This window comes from Vicugna pacos, chromosome 13 (assembly GCF_048564905.1).
Source record: "Vicugna pacos chromosome 13, VicPac4, whole genome shotgun sequence".
Classification (NCBI taxonomy): domain Eukaryota; kingdom Metazoa; phylum Chordata; class Mammalia; order Artiodactyla; family Camelidae; genus Vicugna; species Vicugna pacos.
The window spans coordinates 19,407,464-19,424,892 of record NC_132999.1 but is presented as its reverse complement, the minus strand read 5'-3'; the positions used below and the strand labels follow the sequence as shown (position 1 = coordinate 19,424,892).

Genomic DNA, 17,429 nt, shown 5'->3' with positions numbered 1-17,429 from the left:
AATAATGAACATCTTCATTACTCTCAGAACTTTCTTTCTGCCTCTAACCCACTCCTCCCCCCACCCCCAGGAAACTACTGATTTGCTTTCTGTCACTATAGAGTAGTTTGTATCTTCTTGAAATTCATATAAACGGAATCACACAGTATGTGCTGTTTGGCTTCTTTCCCTTGGCTTATTATTTTGCGATTCATCCACGTTGCTGCATGTATCAATAGTTTTTCTCTTTTTAATGCCGAGAAATATTTCATTCTTCAAATTGCATATTCACTGATTTGTTGAACATTAGATTATTGGCTATTAGGGGTCATTACAAATAAAATTGCTGTGAACATTTGTTTCTGGTCTTCATGTAGACTTACGCTTTCATTTATTTTGGGTAAAGATCTAGCTGTAGGATGGCTGGGTCATATGGTAGATGTATGTGTAAGTTACAAGACACTCTCCCAACTGTTTTCTAATGTGGTTGAACCATTTTACATTCTCACCATCAGTGTCCAGTACTTCATTCCTTTTTATGGCTGAATAATATTTCATTGTATGCATATACTGCGTTTTACTTATTCATTCATCCTTTGATGGACATTTGAGTTGTTTTCACCTTTTGACTCTTGCAAAGAGTGCTGCTATGAATATTCATATATAAGTATTTGAATATCTGTTTTCAATTCTTTTAGGGGTATATATTTAGGAATAGAATTGGTGGGTTATTTGGTTATTCTATGTTTAACCTGATGAGGGGCTACCAGACTTTTTCAGAATGCCTGCACCATTTTACATTCCCATAGCAGTATACACATGATCCAATTTTGCCATATCTTCATAGGCTCTGTTACTTTGTTGTTTTTTATTAATTACAGCCATCCAAATAAGAATAAACTGGCAACTCATGGTTTTGATTTGAGCTTCTCTAATGACTAGTGATGTTGAGCATCTTTTTGTGTGCTTGTTGTCTATTTTTATGTCTTTGGGGAAATGCTTAATCAAATTCTTTGCCCATTTTTAAACAGGATTGTGTGTCTTTTTGTTGCTGAGTTCTTTATATACTCTTGATACTATTTTAAATAGTATCGCTTTTTAAATTTCAATTTTCTATTGTTGCTAACATATATAAGTACAATTGATTTTGTATGTTTATCTTATATCCTGCAGTCTTGCATATTATTTCTAATAGTTTTTTCCTTTAGGATTTTTGTATAAACAATTATATCATCTACAAATAAACACAGTTTTACTTCTTCCTTTGCAATATCTATGCCTTTTACTTCTTTTCCTTCCTTTATTGCAGTTGATAGAAATTCCAGCATAATTTGTACATTGAACTGGTGAGAGTGGACATCCTTGTCTTGTTCCTGACTTTACATAGAAAACATTCATTCTTTTACTATTAAATACCTTGTTAGCTATAGCCCCCCCCCAATTTCCTTTTTCAAGCTGGAAACTTTTTCTTCTATTCCTATATTACTGAGAAATTTTATTACGATAATTACCAAAATTTGTCTAATGCTTTTCTCCATTGATTGAGATCATTATATGTGGCTTTTTTATTTTTAGTCTGTTATCTTGATGAATTGTATTGATTGATTTTTGAATGTTTAATCTTTTATTCCTAGGATACGTCACACTTGGTCATGCTGTATTATAATCCTTTGTGTGTATTGTTGGTTGATAGTGTTGTTCAAGTCTTCTATACCCTTACTGATTTCCAGTCAACTTGTTCTGTCAGTTAGTGAGGGGGAGGAATGAGGCTTAGTAGGAGACCTAGCCAAGATCTAAGGGTAAGGGCAGTTAGATGTGAGACTGGGCATTTTCAGAGTGTTTTAATTCTGATTGTTTTAAGCTGGGAAATACTGTATTCTTTAAGAGCTATGAAAATATATTTAATATTTTATAACAAAATACAGTGACTGAGAAATGAGAGGAGGTAGTGTTGAGATTTCTAGCTGTAATTGTGGATTTGTCTCCTTTTCCTTTCAGTTCTAGAAATGTTTGCTTTATATATTTTGAAGCTTTATTATTTGGTGCACAGACACTTAAGACTTCTGCATCCTCTTGATGAATTGATCCCTCTATCATTATGAAATGACCATCTTTATCCGTCTTTCCTAATGAACAATGTCTTCCTTTGTAAGCAACTTATCCTAATGATTTAACCTTTTCACCACCTATGGTGAAACTGATTCATTCTAAAGAAAGTAGTTTCTAATAGTTTTCCAAAGATGTAACGGATTGCCTCAACAAGTAACAAAAACTTAAAATGCAGTTTTTAAAGCATGGGATGTACTTGTACAAAAGATACTATTTATAAATTTCAAGTATGTTTGATCATTGGATTATATGCTTCTTGAAGTCCTTCCTAAGCCTGACCTTCCATGATTCTAATTAACTATTATATTGCTAGAGAATTTTGTATATTATGACTATTTCCATCTAATAATTAGATGAAGTTGCTTCATATATTTTCTATTTCATGAGTTTTTTTCCCCTGTATATTGTCTATTTTGAAAATACATCTTTTGATGTGTACTCTGGTATTTATACTCTTATACAGACTTGAAAGAGTATGGTTGCCATTTATTCCTCTTATCAACTATGTACAGTATTATTTCTTTTGTTTTTATATAAATATTTTAAAAATGTACAGATACTCTCTTCTCAATTGGATTATAAGCTTTAAGGACAAGGATTGTGTCTTGTTCTTTCCCCTCTACTCTGACCCCATGCCAAAATACCCCAAGTACCTAACAAAAATATTCAGCAAACAACATGGGTTCAATTAGTACTATACTTATTAAAAGATGGAATTAGTTTTCTTGCACTAAGTACTAGAGAAGAGAAAGGCTAACTTTGGTATTTTACCGGTAAGACAGAAGATGTTGGAATTTTAAATCAAATTTCAGGGTTGAATCACAAGGAAAGGAGCCTGTCACTTTTTGTACAATGAAAAGGTCAGTAAATCATTGAACTTCCAATGAATTTGTTAAAAATTTGAAGAAATAGCCGTTTACCCTTGTTGGAGTTTGTTTTATTTATTTTTAATTCCATATATATCATAAAGTTAAATGTTTACTTTTATTTCCTTAAAGCAGTTCTTGGAACACCTCACAGCTTGCCACATCTGATGAATCCGTCCGTCTCCCCCGCCTTTTTACATTTGAATAAAGCACATCAGGTATATAAAGAACGCTGAGCACTGAAGCATCCAACGTTTCGGAGTGAATGTTTTGTTTATTCTTAACACTTTAAGTTCTCAGGAATTTAAATGAGTATTTTTTTTAAGCCCTTAAATATAGCTGCATAAAATAGAACTTAAAAAGCATATCAGATCATATTAAGCAAATCAAAGCAGCATACTTACATTTATTGGTTCTTATTTGCAGGGCATTAAGAAGGGAAGAATGATATTTTGTGGTATGTTTTTCTAGGAATGAGTAGCTCAAAACAAGTCTTATGTGGTCTTAACTCAAAGTATTTACAGAAAAAAAAATAAATGAACATTAACTCTTAAATCTTAAAATTAAATCAGTGTTATAAAAATAATTCCTGTATTTATGAGAGTAAAACTATTTTCTTACCTTTTTCAGATAAATATTTTAAAATGTGTTTGTATATATAAATATCCATAATATTGGAGATAAACATTACCCACTGTATTCAGGTACCATTTCAGGTGTATCTGTATTGAAGCCTAATTACAAATCAAACCTCACACATACTAGATGTTTGTTGTAGATTGAATGAATGAATGTCTGTTTCTAAACCCAGCTTTTTAAGGAAGAGGTCTATCCTTTATTTATTTTTCATTCTTAGGATCTAACATAGGCCCTTGTACATTATAGAGTCTTCATTCATTCATTTACTCAACATATTTTATTGGGAATCTGACATGTATTAAACACTCTGCTAGTCATTGAGGCTACAACACTGAACAAAATATTCATAGTCACTGTTCTAACAGAATTTCAATAGATAGAGAAAACAAACATTTAACAGTTAATTTCAGTAAGGTTTAAAGAGTGGTCTGAGAGGGGAGTCCAGAGTATTGACAATACTCTCTTTACCTTAAAATAAAGAGCAAACTGCTCAATTTGGCCTTGTGGGCCTGCCCGAGCAGGTCTCTCCTCCTCCTTGTGTTCCTTGAGTATCACTGTCCAGCTGCAGTGAACTGGTTTTGGTCCTTGAAGGACTTTCTTCTCTTCTCTGTAGGTGTTTGCTCCAGCTGTTCCTTCTGCCTGGAATGCTTTCCACCCCAACACCACCTAGTTCCCCTAGGCTTCACCCATTTATTTCTCTGCAGCGTTAGATCTCTGTGCAAGAGTTAGTTCCTTAGGGAAACCTTCCTTGAATTTGCCAATCTAAATCAAGTCCCACCACTATTTGTTCTTATAGCTCCTTGTATTTTCCCTTCATACACTCATCACCATCTGTAGTTGTATGCTTTACAGTGATCTCCCTTCCTCAGGGAACTCTGAGATCCATGAGGGCAGATCGTATTGTATTTCTCACTATGTAGCACAGTGCCTGGCACATAGAAGAGCTTGGTAACTCTTTGTTGAATGATTAAGTGAATAAATAAATGATTGAGTGACACTGACATCAAAGCCAGAAAGGGAAGAAGAGAGGGGAGGAAGGATGAAAGAAAAGAAGGCAGGGATGTGGAATTAGTTTTGTGACTGTGTGGTCACATCTTGTTATATTATTGAAAAAATTAGTGTTGCCTGTAGCTGGGAAGCGGGGTGTTAAGGAGCTGCTGCTTTGGCTCAGATCCTCTGGGGAACTGAACTTTAAAGTGAGTTGGGTTATACAACAGGTGGCTCTTCAAAATTAAACTAACTTAATGTTTTACCGTTTTCACAGAGCTCACTTCTGGGTAGTACTTCTAATTTATTTCTTCAGAATCTTTCTCATGTACCAGTGGCACAGCAACAGTTAATGAAGTTTGAGAATATTCATACTAATAATGTAAGTAGGGAATTACTTTTTTCTTTTGAAATGGGTTCATTCCTTTTGTGTAATCAGGCCATTGGTCAGATCGTTTGTGAATTTTCACACGCGTAGTTTTTCTTACTAGGTTGCATTTTGTTGCCACGGGCCGGAGTCTGACTTTGTTTTCTTCTTTTTGCAGAAACCAGGCTTACTCGGAGAAGCTCCAGCCCTGGTACTTCAAACCGCAGCAGGGATCGGGTCAGCGCTTCCACTGAAAACAGAGCTGGGCCATCTTGGAGAAGCACATAAAAGTAAATGATGTGTGTTTGCTGAGAAGTCAGTGAACAGATTAGAGAGTTAAAGATAGTTTACCTGTGTTCTACTTTGATTTACAGGAAGGTCAGATTTGAGTTTTATTCACTTAAAATTTCAAGCACCCTCTTGGCTTTTCTATTTTTAATAGTAGAACAGTGTTGATAAGTTATGGACGGACTGCTTCCATGCCAAGATAAGACCTTCCCTGTGGGATATGCTTTAATATTTGATGAAGGTTCACAGCGGCGTGAGGCAAAGACACTGATCCCCTTGAGACTGACATGCTGCCCACTGGGCGGGCAGCACATTACACAGGGATCCGTTTAATTTTTGCCTGGATAAGAGACCCTTAGCTTTTTTTGAAGATTATCTGGTAATTGTAAATTTAAAGTTTAATTATCTCTGTGTTATTTTTCATGTGTACTGTGTGCTTCTGAAAAGATGACAAATTTAAACAGAACAATTTTTTTTTTCCTTTATAGAAAAACAGGAGCATGGTGGTATGCCTAGATTTCTGATTTGAATGTGATTTTGAAAGGCACTTTCAAAGTTGATTGGAATTTGTTTGAAGTGAGCGTACTGAAAGGGGAAAAAAGAAGGGCTACTAGTAATAAAAAAAAAAAGTCAAATTTGGGTAGCATATTTAGCCTCTTGTACGTAAAACTAACGAGTCAAATGATAAGATAATCAACTTAGACTATTGGAATTGACTTATGAGCTGGCCAAAGTTTAGGCACTATACCAACAGGTATATAAATTTTTATGGTATGGTGGGGTCTATCCTAAAATTTAAATTTTATAGGACTAAAAGCTTATGCAAATGTTTATTATTTGTGTTGGGCTAAATAAGCCATTTGCTTTAGCATTTCTGCTTTAAGAACACTGAAAATTCAAAGTATACAAATAAATATCACTAAAAAATAGAGCTGAGAATCTAAATATTTAGTCCTAAAAATAATGTAAGAATTTTGTTTAATGAATTGTAAAATATAACTTTGATTTAATTAAAATAGTTATCACAACTAGCTCTCTTCATTTTTGACCTGTAGATTTTTAAAAAGTGGAATGGTTCATAATTTTCCTACTAAAACTTTCATTCCTTGTTGTTTATTATAAACAAAAATGGTAAACTTTCATGTGTTAAACTTTCATTTGGTGCTTATCTATTCACAAATACTGATGTTTTTTGAACCAGCAGTGTGCTGGTGTTTAAAAACCATCTCTCTAGGTTAAAAAAGTAGTCTTGATTTGTAGTATTTGTGGGTTTCTGTATGTAAACACTCCAGCCATGGCTGATTTCAGGTTACCCATATGAAGACTTTGAGTTCAAAAGCAAAAAAGAGAAAGTACAATTGATTCTTACGAGCTGGTGCAAGCTGGCTGAATAAATTTATTGTTGGGTTTAATCTAACTATTAATTTTTGAGAGAGAATCTTTTTAAACTGAAAACTATAGAAATTATTTAAAATTATATATATGCCTTTCCAAAAAAAGGTACTGCTGTAACTTAAATGCCAGCAAGTACATAAATTTTGCTCTCAGCTTCTAAAATATGCAATTAAAACTTGGAACCAAAAAAATATAATATCCTTGAGATGATCCTGGAAGTTGTTGAAAGTAAGAAAAGCATGATTACTATTAGAAGTTTTTGTTTTTTCCGTATGGGAGCCTGCTAAATTACAACCTCTCACCTCACTTTTTAAATTTAACTGTTCTCCAGAAGGTAAATAATAGGTTTCCACACTTTTTGCCCACAAGTTGACAAAATCAGAAGGACTATTGTGAATAAGCCTTGTCTAACACAAAGCCTTTTGCATTTGTGGTTCACTGCAGCATCTAATCTGATTCCAACTCAAACAACTGTAACAGCTGGCGTGGGCATGTTACCATTCTTTCCAAATCAGCATATTGCTGGACAAGCAGGGCCCGGGCCTGGGAGCACTCAGGAGAAACAGCCAGCCTCCGTGGGAATGGCAGAAGGAAATTTCTCAGGGTCACAGCCTTATCTTCAGAGCTTTCCAAACCTTCCTGCTGGAGGCTTGCTCTCGGGACATCATAAGCAACAGCAAAGTCAGCCAAAAGGCCCGGAGATAAGTTCAGGGGTAAGAAAACCGTGTGTGTGTGTGTGTGCGCGTGCACATACATATATATCCATGTGTCCACACGTATATGTGTATGCTACACACATATGCATATACTAAAAAGGAATATAGCCATGTGAATATTCCTTTTTAACTACATCTTAAATTATTCTAATTCTGGAGTGTTCTAATTTTTGGTTATTTTATAGGTGGTAAAATTTATGAAATACCAGGCAATCTTAACTATTTTTAAATTTCAAAAGAAGTTAATACTATACTTAAAGTATATAAATACGGATTACAAACTGGATAATTTCTATAACATGCCAGGACATGGTGACTTTTTCATGGTGTACATTTATTTCTCAAAATAGAAGAAAATATAATAAGAGGTTGAAAAAAACCTCTTATTATAAACAAACAAAAATCCATCTTTGATAAGTTATGCCAAATGATGTTTGGGACTCTGCTTTAATTACTTGCCAGTTTGTCATTAAAATAATTTGTGTAAAATGAGGTTTTTTTTTTTTTAAGTCTGTTATTATAAAATATTTAAATACGAATTCTTTATTTCTATAAATATTTGCTTTTCTAAACTTTTAAATATCAGGTATTTTTGAAAACTACATATTTTAAAAATAAAATATAAAGTAATTTAAGTTCAGAATTTTGTAGTTTAGAAGAGTGTAAGACTCATTAATACTTATTTAATTGTATGATGACATTTATAAGGCTTTCTAAGTAAATAATAATGCTATTCTTTAAAATACACTCTTTTTTTCTATCTTAAATGTATATTCTGTAGTTAATTAGGGTATTTTAACATTTAAAGGCAGAACAAATACTATTTTATCTGAAAAACTTCAATGTCAGTTATTACTCTGGTCTGTTTAAAGGAATATAATTTTGATTTTAATGCTGGCGGTTTTTTACCCAATATTTTATTGGTTCATAAACCACGGACATTTGTAAATGTTATAATTGGTAGGTAGGATAAAGTACATTTAGTTTTCATTTTCTTTGTACCCTAAAATATTCTTTGGTTTGTAAGTGGCGTGTGAGAAAAAACATTTGTCTAGTTGGTTATAGTCATATGTCAAAATAGTAATATTGACTTTGTAGTGGTTTTGGTGTCACCTAGTCATGGCAGGTGGTATGGACAGAAAGCCCTACAATCATACATTGAGAAGGCTAGGGCAATTCTTCATAGGATGAATTTTAAACATTTATGTGCAGTATTAATTGTTTGAGTTACTGAGGAAAATTAAAACTTATATATGAATAGTCTGTATCTTTTGCACAGACTCTTTAATTCATTGAAAGCACCAAGGTCTTTAGAAAAACTGGACTAGAGGTGGTTCACATAGTGGACAAATGAGAGTGTACCTGGAAAAAGACTGCCCAGGTCGGGCAGGGCTGGGAAACCAGTCCTGGGAAGAGCAAGCGAAACAGATATATGGAACTTGGCAAGAGTTGAACAGCTGACATTTAATTTGATGTTACAAAAGACTTCACAGACTGATCTAGTCACATGGTATTTTGTGTTTCTCCAGTGTGCAGAACAAGTCCAATAAGTATGACATGCAATAAAGCAGACTTAGGTGTAATGTAACAAAGAGCAATTGAAGTTTTCGAACAAAGAAAAGGTTTGGCAGTTTCACAAAGATGTGAACATTATATCACTGAAAACAGTTAAGCAGACCCCAGGTGAAATATGTACAGATTGTTGTACAAGTGATTTTCTGGCAGTAGGGGATTGGACCAGGTAACCCCAAAGTATGTTTTCCAAGTACATAGCAAGATTTTGGGCTTTGTTAAACAATTGGTTAAACTTGGCTTTGGAGTTTTAGATTTGTGTCTTTGATTTTATGTTGACCAGTGATTCTTGATTTTGTTTTGTCAGAGTTACTTCTGGAGTTAAAAAGAGGGCTGGATTCTTAATTCCCCCACCCCTGAAAATTTGATTCATGGAGATAGGGATGAGATCTGAATTTTAAGTATATAGCTCAGTGGCAGTAAGTGCATTCACATTGTTTTTGCAACCATCACTGTTTTCCACCTCCAGAACTTTTTCATCATTCCACACTGCAGCTCTACCCACTCAACAGCTTGAGGTTCATCTATGTTTTAGCATGTATTTGAATTTCTTTTTTTAAAGGCTGAATAATATTATGTTTGTACACATTTTGTTTATCTATTCATCCATTGATGGACATTTGGGTTGTTTCCATCTTTGGGCTCTTGTGAATAATGCTGATATGAACATGGTATATAAATATCTGTTTGAGTCCCTGTTTTCAGTTCTTTTGGTTATTTACTCAAAAGTTGAATTACTGGATCATAATGGTAAATCTACATTTAATTTTTTGAAAAACTGCCATTCTGTTTTCTGCAGTAACTGTACCATTTTGCATTCCCACCAGCAAAGCACAAGGGTTTCAGTTTCTCCACATCGTCACTAACATAATGTCTCACCATGGTTTTGATTTGCACTTCCCAAATAATTAGTGATGTTGAGCATCTTTTTGTGTACTTATTGGCCATTTGTATATCTTTTTTGGAGAAATGTCTCTTCAAATCCTTTGCCTGTTGGGGTTCTTCATTTTGTTGTTGTTGAGTTTTAGGAGTTCTTTTTATATTCTGGATATTAATCTGTTATCAGATATGTGATTTGCAAATGTTGTCTCCCATTCTGTGGGTTTCCACTGTTGATAGTTGACACCATTTGCTAATAGTGTCCTTTGATGCACAGAAGTTTAATTTTGAAGAAGTTCAATTTGTCTGTTTCTTTTATTTTTTTCCCTTACTTTATTGAGATATAATTGACAAATAAAAATTGAATATATTTAGGTTGTTAATTTTTGAAGTGTACAACATAGTGATTTAATATACATATACATTTCTGCAGTGACTACCACAGTCAAATTAATTAACGCATTCATCACCTCATATCACTTTTTGTTCTGTGTGTGTGTTTGGTGAAAACATTTAAGATCTACTCTCAGCAGATTTCATGTATACAGCGTACTCACGATGTTGTACTTTAGATCCTCAGAATTTAATAATTTTATGGCTGAAAGTTTGTACCCTTTGGCCAACATCTTCGCATTTCCCCCCACCCCTCCAGGCGCTGGCAATCATCATTCTGCTCTTTGGTCCTAATGAGTTGAACTTTTCTAGATTGTACATATCAGTAAGATCATACAATATTTATCTTACTCTCTCTCATTTATACACACACACACACCACTTTTCGTTATTAAATATTTATTATATAAACAGTTTCTTTATTAATCCATCACTGAGCTTGTTTTCATGTCTTGGCTAAGGTGAATAGTGCTGCACTGAACATGGGAGTAGAAATATCTCTGACATAGTGATTTCATTTCCTTTGCATATATGTGCCGAAACGGGATTGCTGGATCATGGTAGTTCTGTCTTGAATTTCTGAGGGACCATGATGCTATTTCCTGTTACAGTTGTACCAATTTACTTTTCCACCAACAATGCACAGAGATTCCTTTTCTCTGAATGCTTGCCAGCACTTAGATTATCTCTTGTCTTTTTGATGGTAACCATTCCAGCGGGTGTGAGGTGGTATCTCCTTGTGGTTTTGATTTGCATTTCCCTGATAACTAGCAGTGGGAAGCTGTTGAGTCATACGAGTTCCTTTATATACTTTGGATAGTAACCTCTTTTTAGATATATGGTTTGCAAACATGTTTTCCCATTCCATGGGTTGCCTTTTAATTTTGTTGATTGTTTCCTTTGCTGTAGAGAGAAGCGTTTTAGTTTAGTTTAGTTTTTTAGCACTTGTTTGTTTTTGCTTTTGTTGTCGTAGCCAAAAAATCATTGCTGAGACCAATGTTGAGGAACTTTTCCCCTATGTTTTCTTCTAGGAGTTTTATGATTTCAAGTCTTATATTTAAATCTTTAATCCAAATTGAGTAAATTTTTGTGTATGGTGTAAGGTCAGGATCAAGGCTCATTCTTTCCTATGTGTACATACTATTTTCCCAGGACCATTTCTTAAAGACATTGTCCTTTACTCATTGTATATTCTTGGCATCATTTTCAAATATTAATTGACTACATATACATGGATTTCTGGGCTCTATTCTTTTCACAGGTCAATGTGTCTGTTTTTATATCAGTACCATGCTAGCTTTTTTATTCTTATTTTTGTAACATTTAAAAAAATTGAGGTACCATGTTGTTTTGATTACTATAGCTTTGTAATATAGTCTGAAACCAGGAAGCGTGATGCCTCCAGCTTTGTTCTTCTTCCTCAAGGTTCTTTGGCTACTTGGGATCTTTTGTGGTTCTGTATAAATTTAAGGATTGTTTGATCTATTTCTGTGTAAAATCTCATTGAAATTTTGACAGGGATTGCACTGAATCTGTAGATCACTTTGGGCAATATGGACAATAGTAATTTTTCCAATCCACAAACCCAGGATATCTTTCCAGTTACTTGCATCCTTTTCAGTTCCTTATATCAATGTCTTTTAGTTTGCAGTGTACAGATCTTTCACCTGTTTGGTTAAATTTATTTTTAAGTATTTTGCTTTTGATGATATTGCAAATAGGATTATTTTCTTCTTTTTCAAATAGTTCACTGTTAGTGTACAGAAATGCAACAGATGCAAACAGGGACAATTTAATTTCTTCCTTTTGACTTAGATGACTTTTACTTCTTTTTATTGTCTAATTGCTCTGGCTAGGACTTCTAGTAATATGTTGACTAAAAGTGGTGAGAGTGGGCATCCTTGTTTCTTTTTTTTTAAATTTTTTATTTTTATTGAAGTATAGTCAGTTTACAAGGCTGGGTCAATTTTTCGTGTACAGCACAATACTCCAGGCATATAGGAATATACATATATTCATTTTCATATTCTTTTTCACCATAACTTACTACAAGATGTTGAATATAGTTCCTGTGCTATTCAGTATAAATTTGTTGTTTATCTATTTTATGCATGTCAGTATCTGCAAGTGTCAAACTCCCAATTTATCTCTTCCCACCACTTCCCCACCTGGTAACCGTAAGTTTTTCTATGTCTGTGAGTTTGTTTCTGTTTTGTAAATAAGTTCGTTTCTTTTTTAGATTCCACATATAAGTGATGTCATACGGTATTTTTTCTTTCTTTCTGGCTTATATCACTTAGAATGATATTCTCCAGGTCCATTCATATTGCTGCAGATGACATTATTATTTTTTATGGCTGAGTTGTATTCCATTGTATAAATAAACCACAACTTCTTTATCCAGTCATCTGTCAATGGACACTTAGGTTGTTTCCATGTCTTGGCTATTATAAATAGTGCTGCTATAAACGATGGGGTGCATGTGTCTTTTTGAACTAAGATCTCCTCTGGATATATGCCTAGGAGTGGGATTGCTGGATCATATAGTAAGTCTATTTTTAGTTTTTTGAGAAATCTCCATACTGTTTTCCAAATGGCTGTGCCAAATTACATTCCCACCAGCAGTGTAGGAGGGTTCCCTTTTCCCCACACTCTCTCCAGCATTTACCGTTCATGGACTTTTGAACGATGGCCATTCTGACTGGTATGAGGTGGTACCTCATTGTAGTTTTAATTTGCATTTGTCTGATAATTAGCGATATTTGAGCATTTTTTTCGTCTGCCTATTGGCCATTTGTATGTCTTCATTGGAGAATTGTTTAGGTCTTTTGCCCATTTTTTGTTTTCTTTAATTGAAGTATAGTCAGTTTACAATATTGTGTCAGTTTCTAGTGCACAGCACAATACTTCAGTCATATAGGAACATACATATATTCTTTTTCATTTTTTTTACCTTGTTTCTGATCTTAGAAGGAAATCTATCAGCTTTTCACCATTGAGTATGATGTTAGCTGTGGGCATGTCCTTTATATATGATTTTTATTTTGTTGGGTTATATAGGTTCCCTCTGCACCCAGTTTGTTGAGAGTTTTTATCATGGAATGATGTTGAATTTTGTCCAGTGTGTTTTCTGCTCTGTTGAAATAATATGATTTTAATCCTTTATTCTGTTTATGTGGTGTATCATATTTATTGATTTGCCTGTGTTGAATTATCCTTGCATCCCAGAGATAAATCATACTTGATCATGGTGTACAGTCCTCATAGTTTTCTTTTCTTGTAGTGTCCTTCTCTGGTTTTAGTAGGAGGGTAATGGTGGCCTCATAAAATTGATTAGGAAGTATTCCTTCCTCTTCAAGTTTTGGGAAGATTTTCAGAAGGATTAATGTTAATTCTTCTTGTTTGGTAGAATTCACCAGTGAAGCCACTTGGCCCTGGGTTTTCATTTTTGTCAAGTATTTGATTACTCCTTAATCATTATTGGTCTGTTCAGATTTTCTGTTTCTTCTTGATTCAGTTTTGGTAGGTTGTATGTTTCTAGGAATTTATCCACTTTTTCTAGGTAACTCAGGTTGTTGGCATATATTTGTTGATAATAATCCCTTATAATCCTTTGTATTTCTGTGGTATCATTTGTAATGCCTCCACTTTCATTTATAACTACAGTTGACTCTGAATAATGCTGGGATTAGGGGCATGGACTTCTGAGAAGCCAAAAATCCATATTCTACTGTTTCTCCCTCAAAAACAAAGGAATTGATAAATGACTCACCCAAGGGTAGGAAGCTGAAACAGTTTGGATAGAATCAGGACCATTGTTCTTTTGATTCCATATGTTGTGATCTCTAATTGAACACAAACTTTTCCCCACACGAAGTTAACTTGAAGAACTGTAAACTGAAAATACAGGTACTATGTTTATTGAAAAAATCCACATCTGAGTGGACCTGTGCAGTTCAAACCTGTGTTATTCAGGGTCAATTGTATTTGAGTTCTCTCTCCTTTCCTGGTTAGTGTAGCTAAATTTGTCTATTTCATTTATCTTTTAAAACGCCTACATTTAATTTCATTGGTCTGTCTTTTTCATACTATTGTATTTATCTCTGCTCTAATTTTTATTATTTTCTTTCTTCTGATAATTTTGGGCTTAGTCTGTTCTTTTTCTAGTTCCTAGTGATGTAAAGTTAGGTTGTTTCTTTGAGATCTTCCTTTTTCTTCATGTGGATATTTATTGCTGTAAAATTCCCTGTTAAACTGATTTTTCTGCATCCCATAAGTTTTGGTATGATGTGTTTCCATTTTCACTTGTCTCAAGATACCTTTTAACTTCCCTTTTGATTTCATCTTTGACCTATTGGTTGTTCAAGAGTGTGTGGTTCAATTTGTATATATCTGTGAGTTTTCTAATTTTCCTCCTAGTATTGATTTCTAGTTTTGATACCATTGTAGTGAAATACTTGATATGATTTAAATAATCCTGAATTTGTTGAGACTTGTTTCGTTGCCCAACAAATAATCCATCTTTTTCCTTTCTTTGCTTCTGATTTTGTTACTGTTACCTCCAAGAAATCGTTGCCAAATCCATCATCATGAAGCTTTCCACTTAAGCTTTTCTTGTAAAACTTTTATAGTTTTAGTTCTTAGATTTAGGTTTTTGATTCATTTTTGTATGTAGTGTTATGTAAGTGTCCACTTCATTCTTTTGCTTGTCAATATTGTTTTCCCATCACTTTTGTTCAAAAGACTGTTCTTTCCCTCATTGAGTAGGTTTGACACTCATTGAAATTATTTAACCATATATGCAGGGATTTGTTTCTGGTCTCTATTATTTTCCATTGTTCCATATCCCTGTCTTTATGCCAGTACCATCCTGTTGAGATTACTGTAGCTTTGCATTAAGTTTTTAAAATCAGAAAGGATGAGCCCTCCATTCTTCTTCTGTTTTCACCTTTTTAAAGATTGTTTTGACTGTTTGGGGTCCCCTGATATTCCATATGAATTTTAGGGTGGATTTCTCTATTTCTGACCCCAAGGTTGGATAGGGATTGTATTGAAATCTGTGGATCACTTCAGGTAGTAGTGACATTTTAACAATATTAAGTCTTCCAATCCATGAACATGGGCTGTCTTTCCATTTATTTGTCTTCTTTAATTTTTTTCAGCAATGTTTTGTGGTTTTTCATTATACAAGTATTTCTCCTCCCTGGTTCGGTTAATTCCTAAATATTTTATTCTTTTTGATGCTATTGTAAATGGAATTGTTTTTTAAATTTTCATTTTGGATCATTTATTGTTAGTATATGAAAACACAACCAGTTTTTGCATGTTGACTTTATCCTGCAACTTTGCTTATTTCATGTATTAGTTCTAACAGCGTGTGTGTGTGTGTGTCTAAATTTTAGGGTTTTCATGTCATCTGCAGTGAGAGATAATTTTACTTCTTCCTTTCCAATTTGAATGCCTCTTATTTCTTTTACCTGCCTAACTTCTCAGGCTAGAACTTCCAATACTATGTTGAACATAAGTGGTAAAAGCAGGCATCTTTAGCTTGTTCTGATCTTAGAAGAAAGTTTTCAGTCTTTCACCATTGAGTATAAAGTTGGCTTTTTGTATGTGGGTTTTGTTATGTTAAGGTAGTTTTCTTGCTTGTTGAGGGTGTTGAATTTTAATCATGAAAATGTGTTGAATTTTGTCAAATGCTTTTTTGGCATCAGTTGAAAAGATCATGTATTTTTCTCTCCCTTCAGTCTGTTAATGGAGTGTATTCCATTGAATGATTTTTGTAATCCCAGCTGGTGATGGTATATAAGCCTTTTAATAATCTGCCAAATTTGGTTTACTAGTGTTTTGTTGATGGTTTTTGCATCAGAATTCATAAGGGATATTGGTCTGTAGTTTTCTTTTCCTATACTGTCTGTCTGGCTTTGGTACCAGTGTAATACTGGTTTCATAGAATGAGTTAAGAAGCATTCTCTCCGATTTCTTGAAAGAATTTAAAAAGGATTGATGGTGATTCCTCTTTAAATGGTAGAATTCTCCAGTGAGGCCATTTGGTCCAGGGCTTTTCTTTGTTGGGAGACTCTGTTTAAGGTTTTTAAGTGATTCTCATGCATAGCTAGAGTTGAGAAACCCTACTATGGATATAATCTGATGATTTTAGCAATCTGAATACTTCAGAAATAAAATCTGACATTTCTTTGCTGGCTTCCTTTCCTTTACTCAGTCATTGAATTTTCTTTAGGCTACTGTCCCTTCTCATGCCAAATGCTTTTCTTTGGCTTGTATCTAATTGTTTTAGCTCCCGATTATAATCTTATGGTTCCATTTTAGACATCTCTTGAACTATATTATCTACTGGGCTGAGTTTCTTTAAGGGTAGTATCCCTGTTTTACTCATTTTAGTATTACCAATGCTTACCACAGTGCCTAGAGCATAACAAATATTAAGTAAACACATATGAATGGATGAATACATCTGCACCTGTGATTTACATATCATAAGCACACGTGGACTTTTAGGGGGCCTATGAAAGTGTACAAGACAGACTTCTCCATCCAAATACCAGATTGGCCAGATAAGGAACAAATGTTAAGGAGCTCTGGCTGTCAGATATAGAAATAAGCACTTGAGATTATACTTCCTTCATTCTGTTCAGGGAACAAAATAAAAATTATTTTAAAAAGAAAACATAGCTACTAGTGTTCACCTGAATTGTATCTTATTTTAAAATCTTTACCACCTGAGAGTGAAAAGTAAACAAAAAATTATGGCAGAAGAATATGGACTGTATCAAAGAATCAGCCCATGATTTTGTCTCCTTTTTTCTACTCAAGAAATACTAGAATCCTTACAACTAGTTGTATAAAAATAAATTGATATCACATATTTTCAAGAACTTTGAATTTCTAGGGTTATAATCTAAACGTTGATTTGGATTTTATTAAATCTACTTGTTCTCTTTGGTATTATTTTTAACCAGAGATAAATAAGGTTTGCCTTTGTCATTTGGCTGTGGCCATACAATATTAAGTAAAAATTTTTTTAACTTTTTAAAATTGAAGTATAATTGGTTTGCACATGAGAATATTAGTAAGAAAATGTTGGTAACAGTATTTCTGAAAATAAGGTATGGGACTTGTTTTTTCTTGTGAACGTGAAAACTCTCCTGGTTCAAATGAGAAGGTTGTACACATAGCCTTTAATTCTCTTTCAGTTTTAAGTTCTATGGTTCTAGAATA

At 33.8% G+C, this 17,429-nt stretch overlaps 1 protein-coding gene across 2 annotated transcripts in view; it reads left to right on the top strand.

Moving 5' to 3' along the window:
- RAVER2 (ribonucleoprotein, PTB binding 2) overlaps positions 1-17,429 on the top strand; it is a 97,372-nt gene that overhangs the window by 42,079 nt on the left and 37,864 nt on the right. Inside the window, exons 6-9 of one of the 2 annotated variants that reach the window (XM_015240196.3) lie at positions 3,090-3,172; positions 4,858-4,962; positions 5,126-5,237; positions 7,075-7,343. In XM_015240196.3, the coding sequence (XP_015095682.2) occupies positions 3,090-3,172; positions 4,858-4,962; positions 5,126-5,237; positions 7,075-7,343 (569 nt within the window). Of the gene's footprint in view, positions 1-3,086; positions 3,173-4,857; positions 4,963-5,125; positions 5,238-7,074; positions 7,344-17,429 lie in introns of both variants that reach the window. The other variant, XM_072974299.1, reaches the window with a different exon arrangement.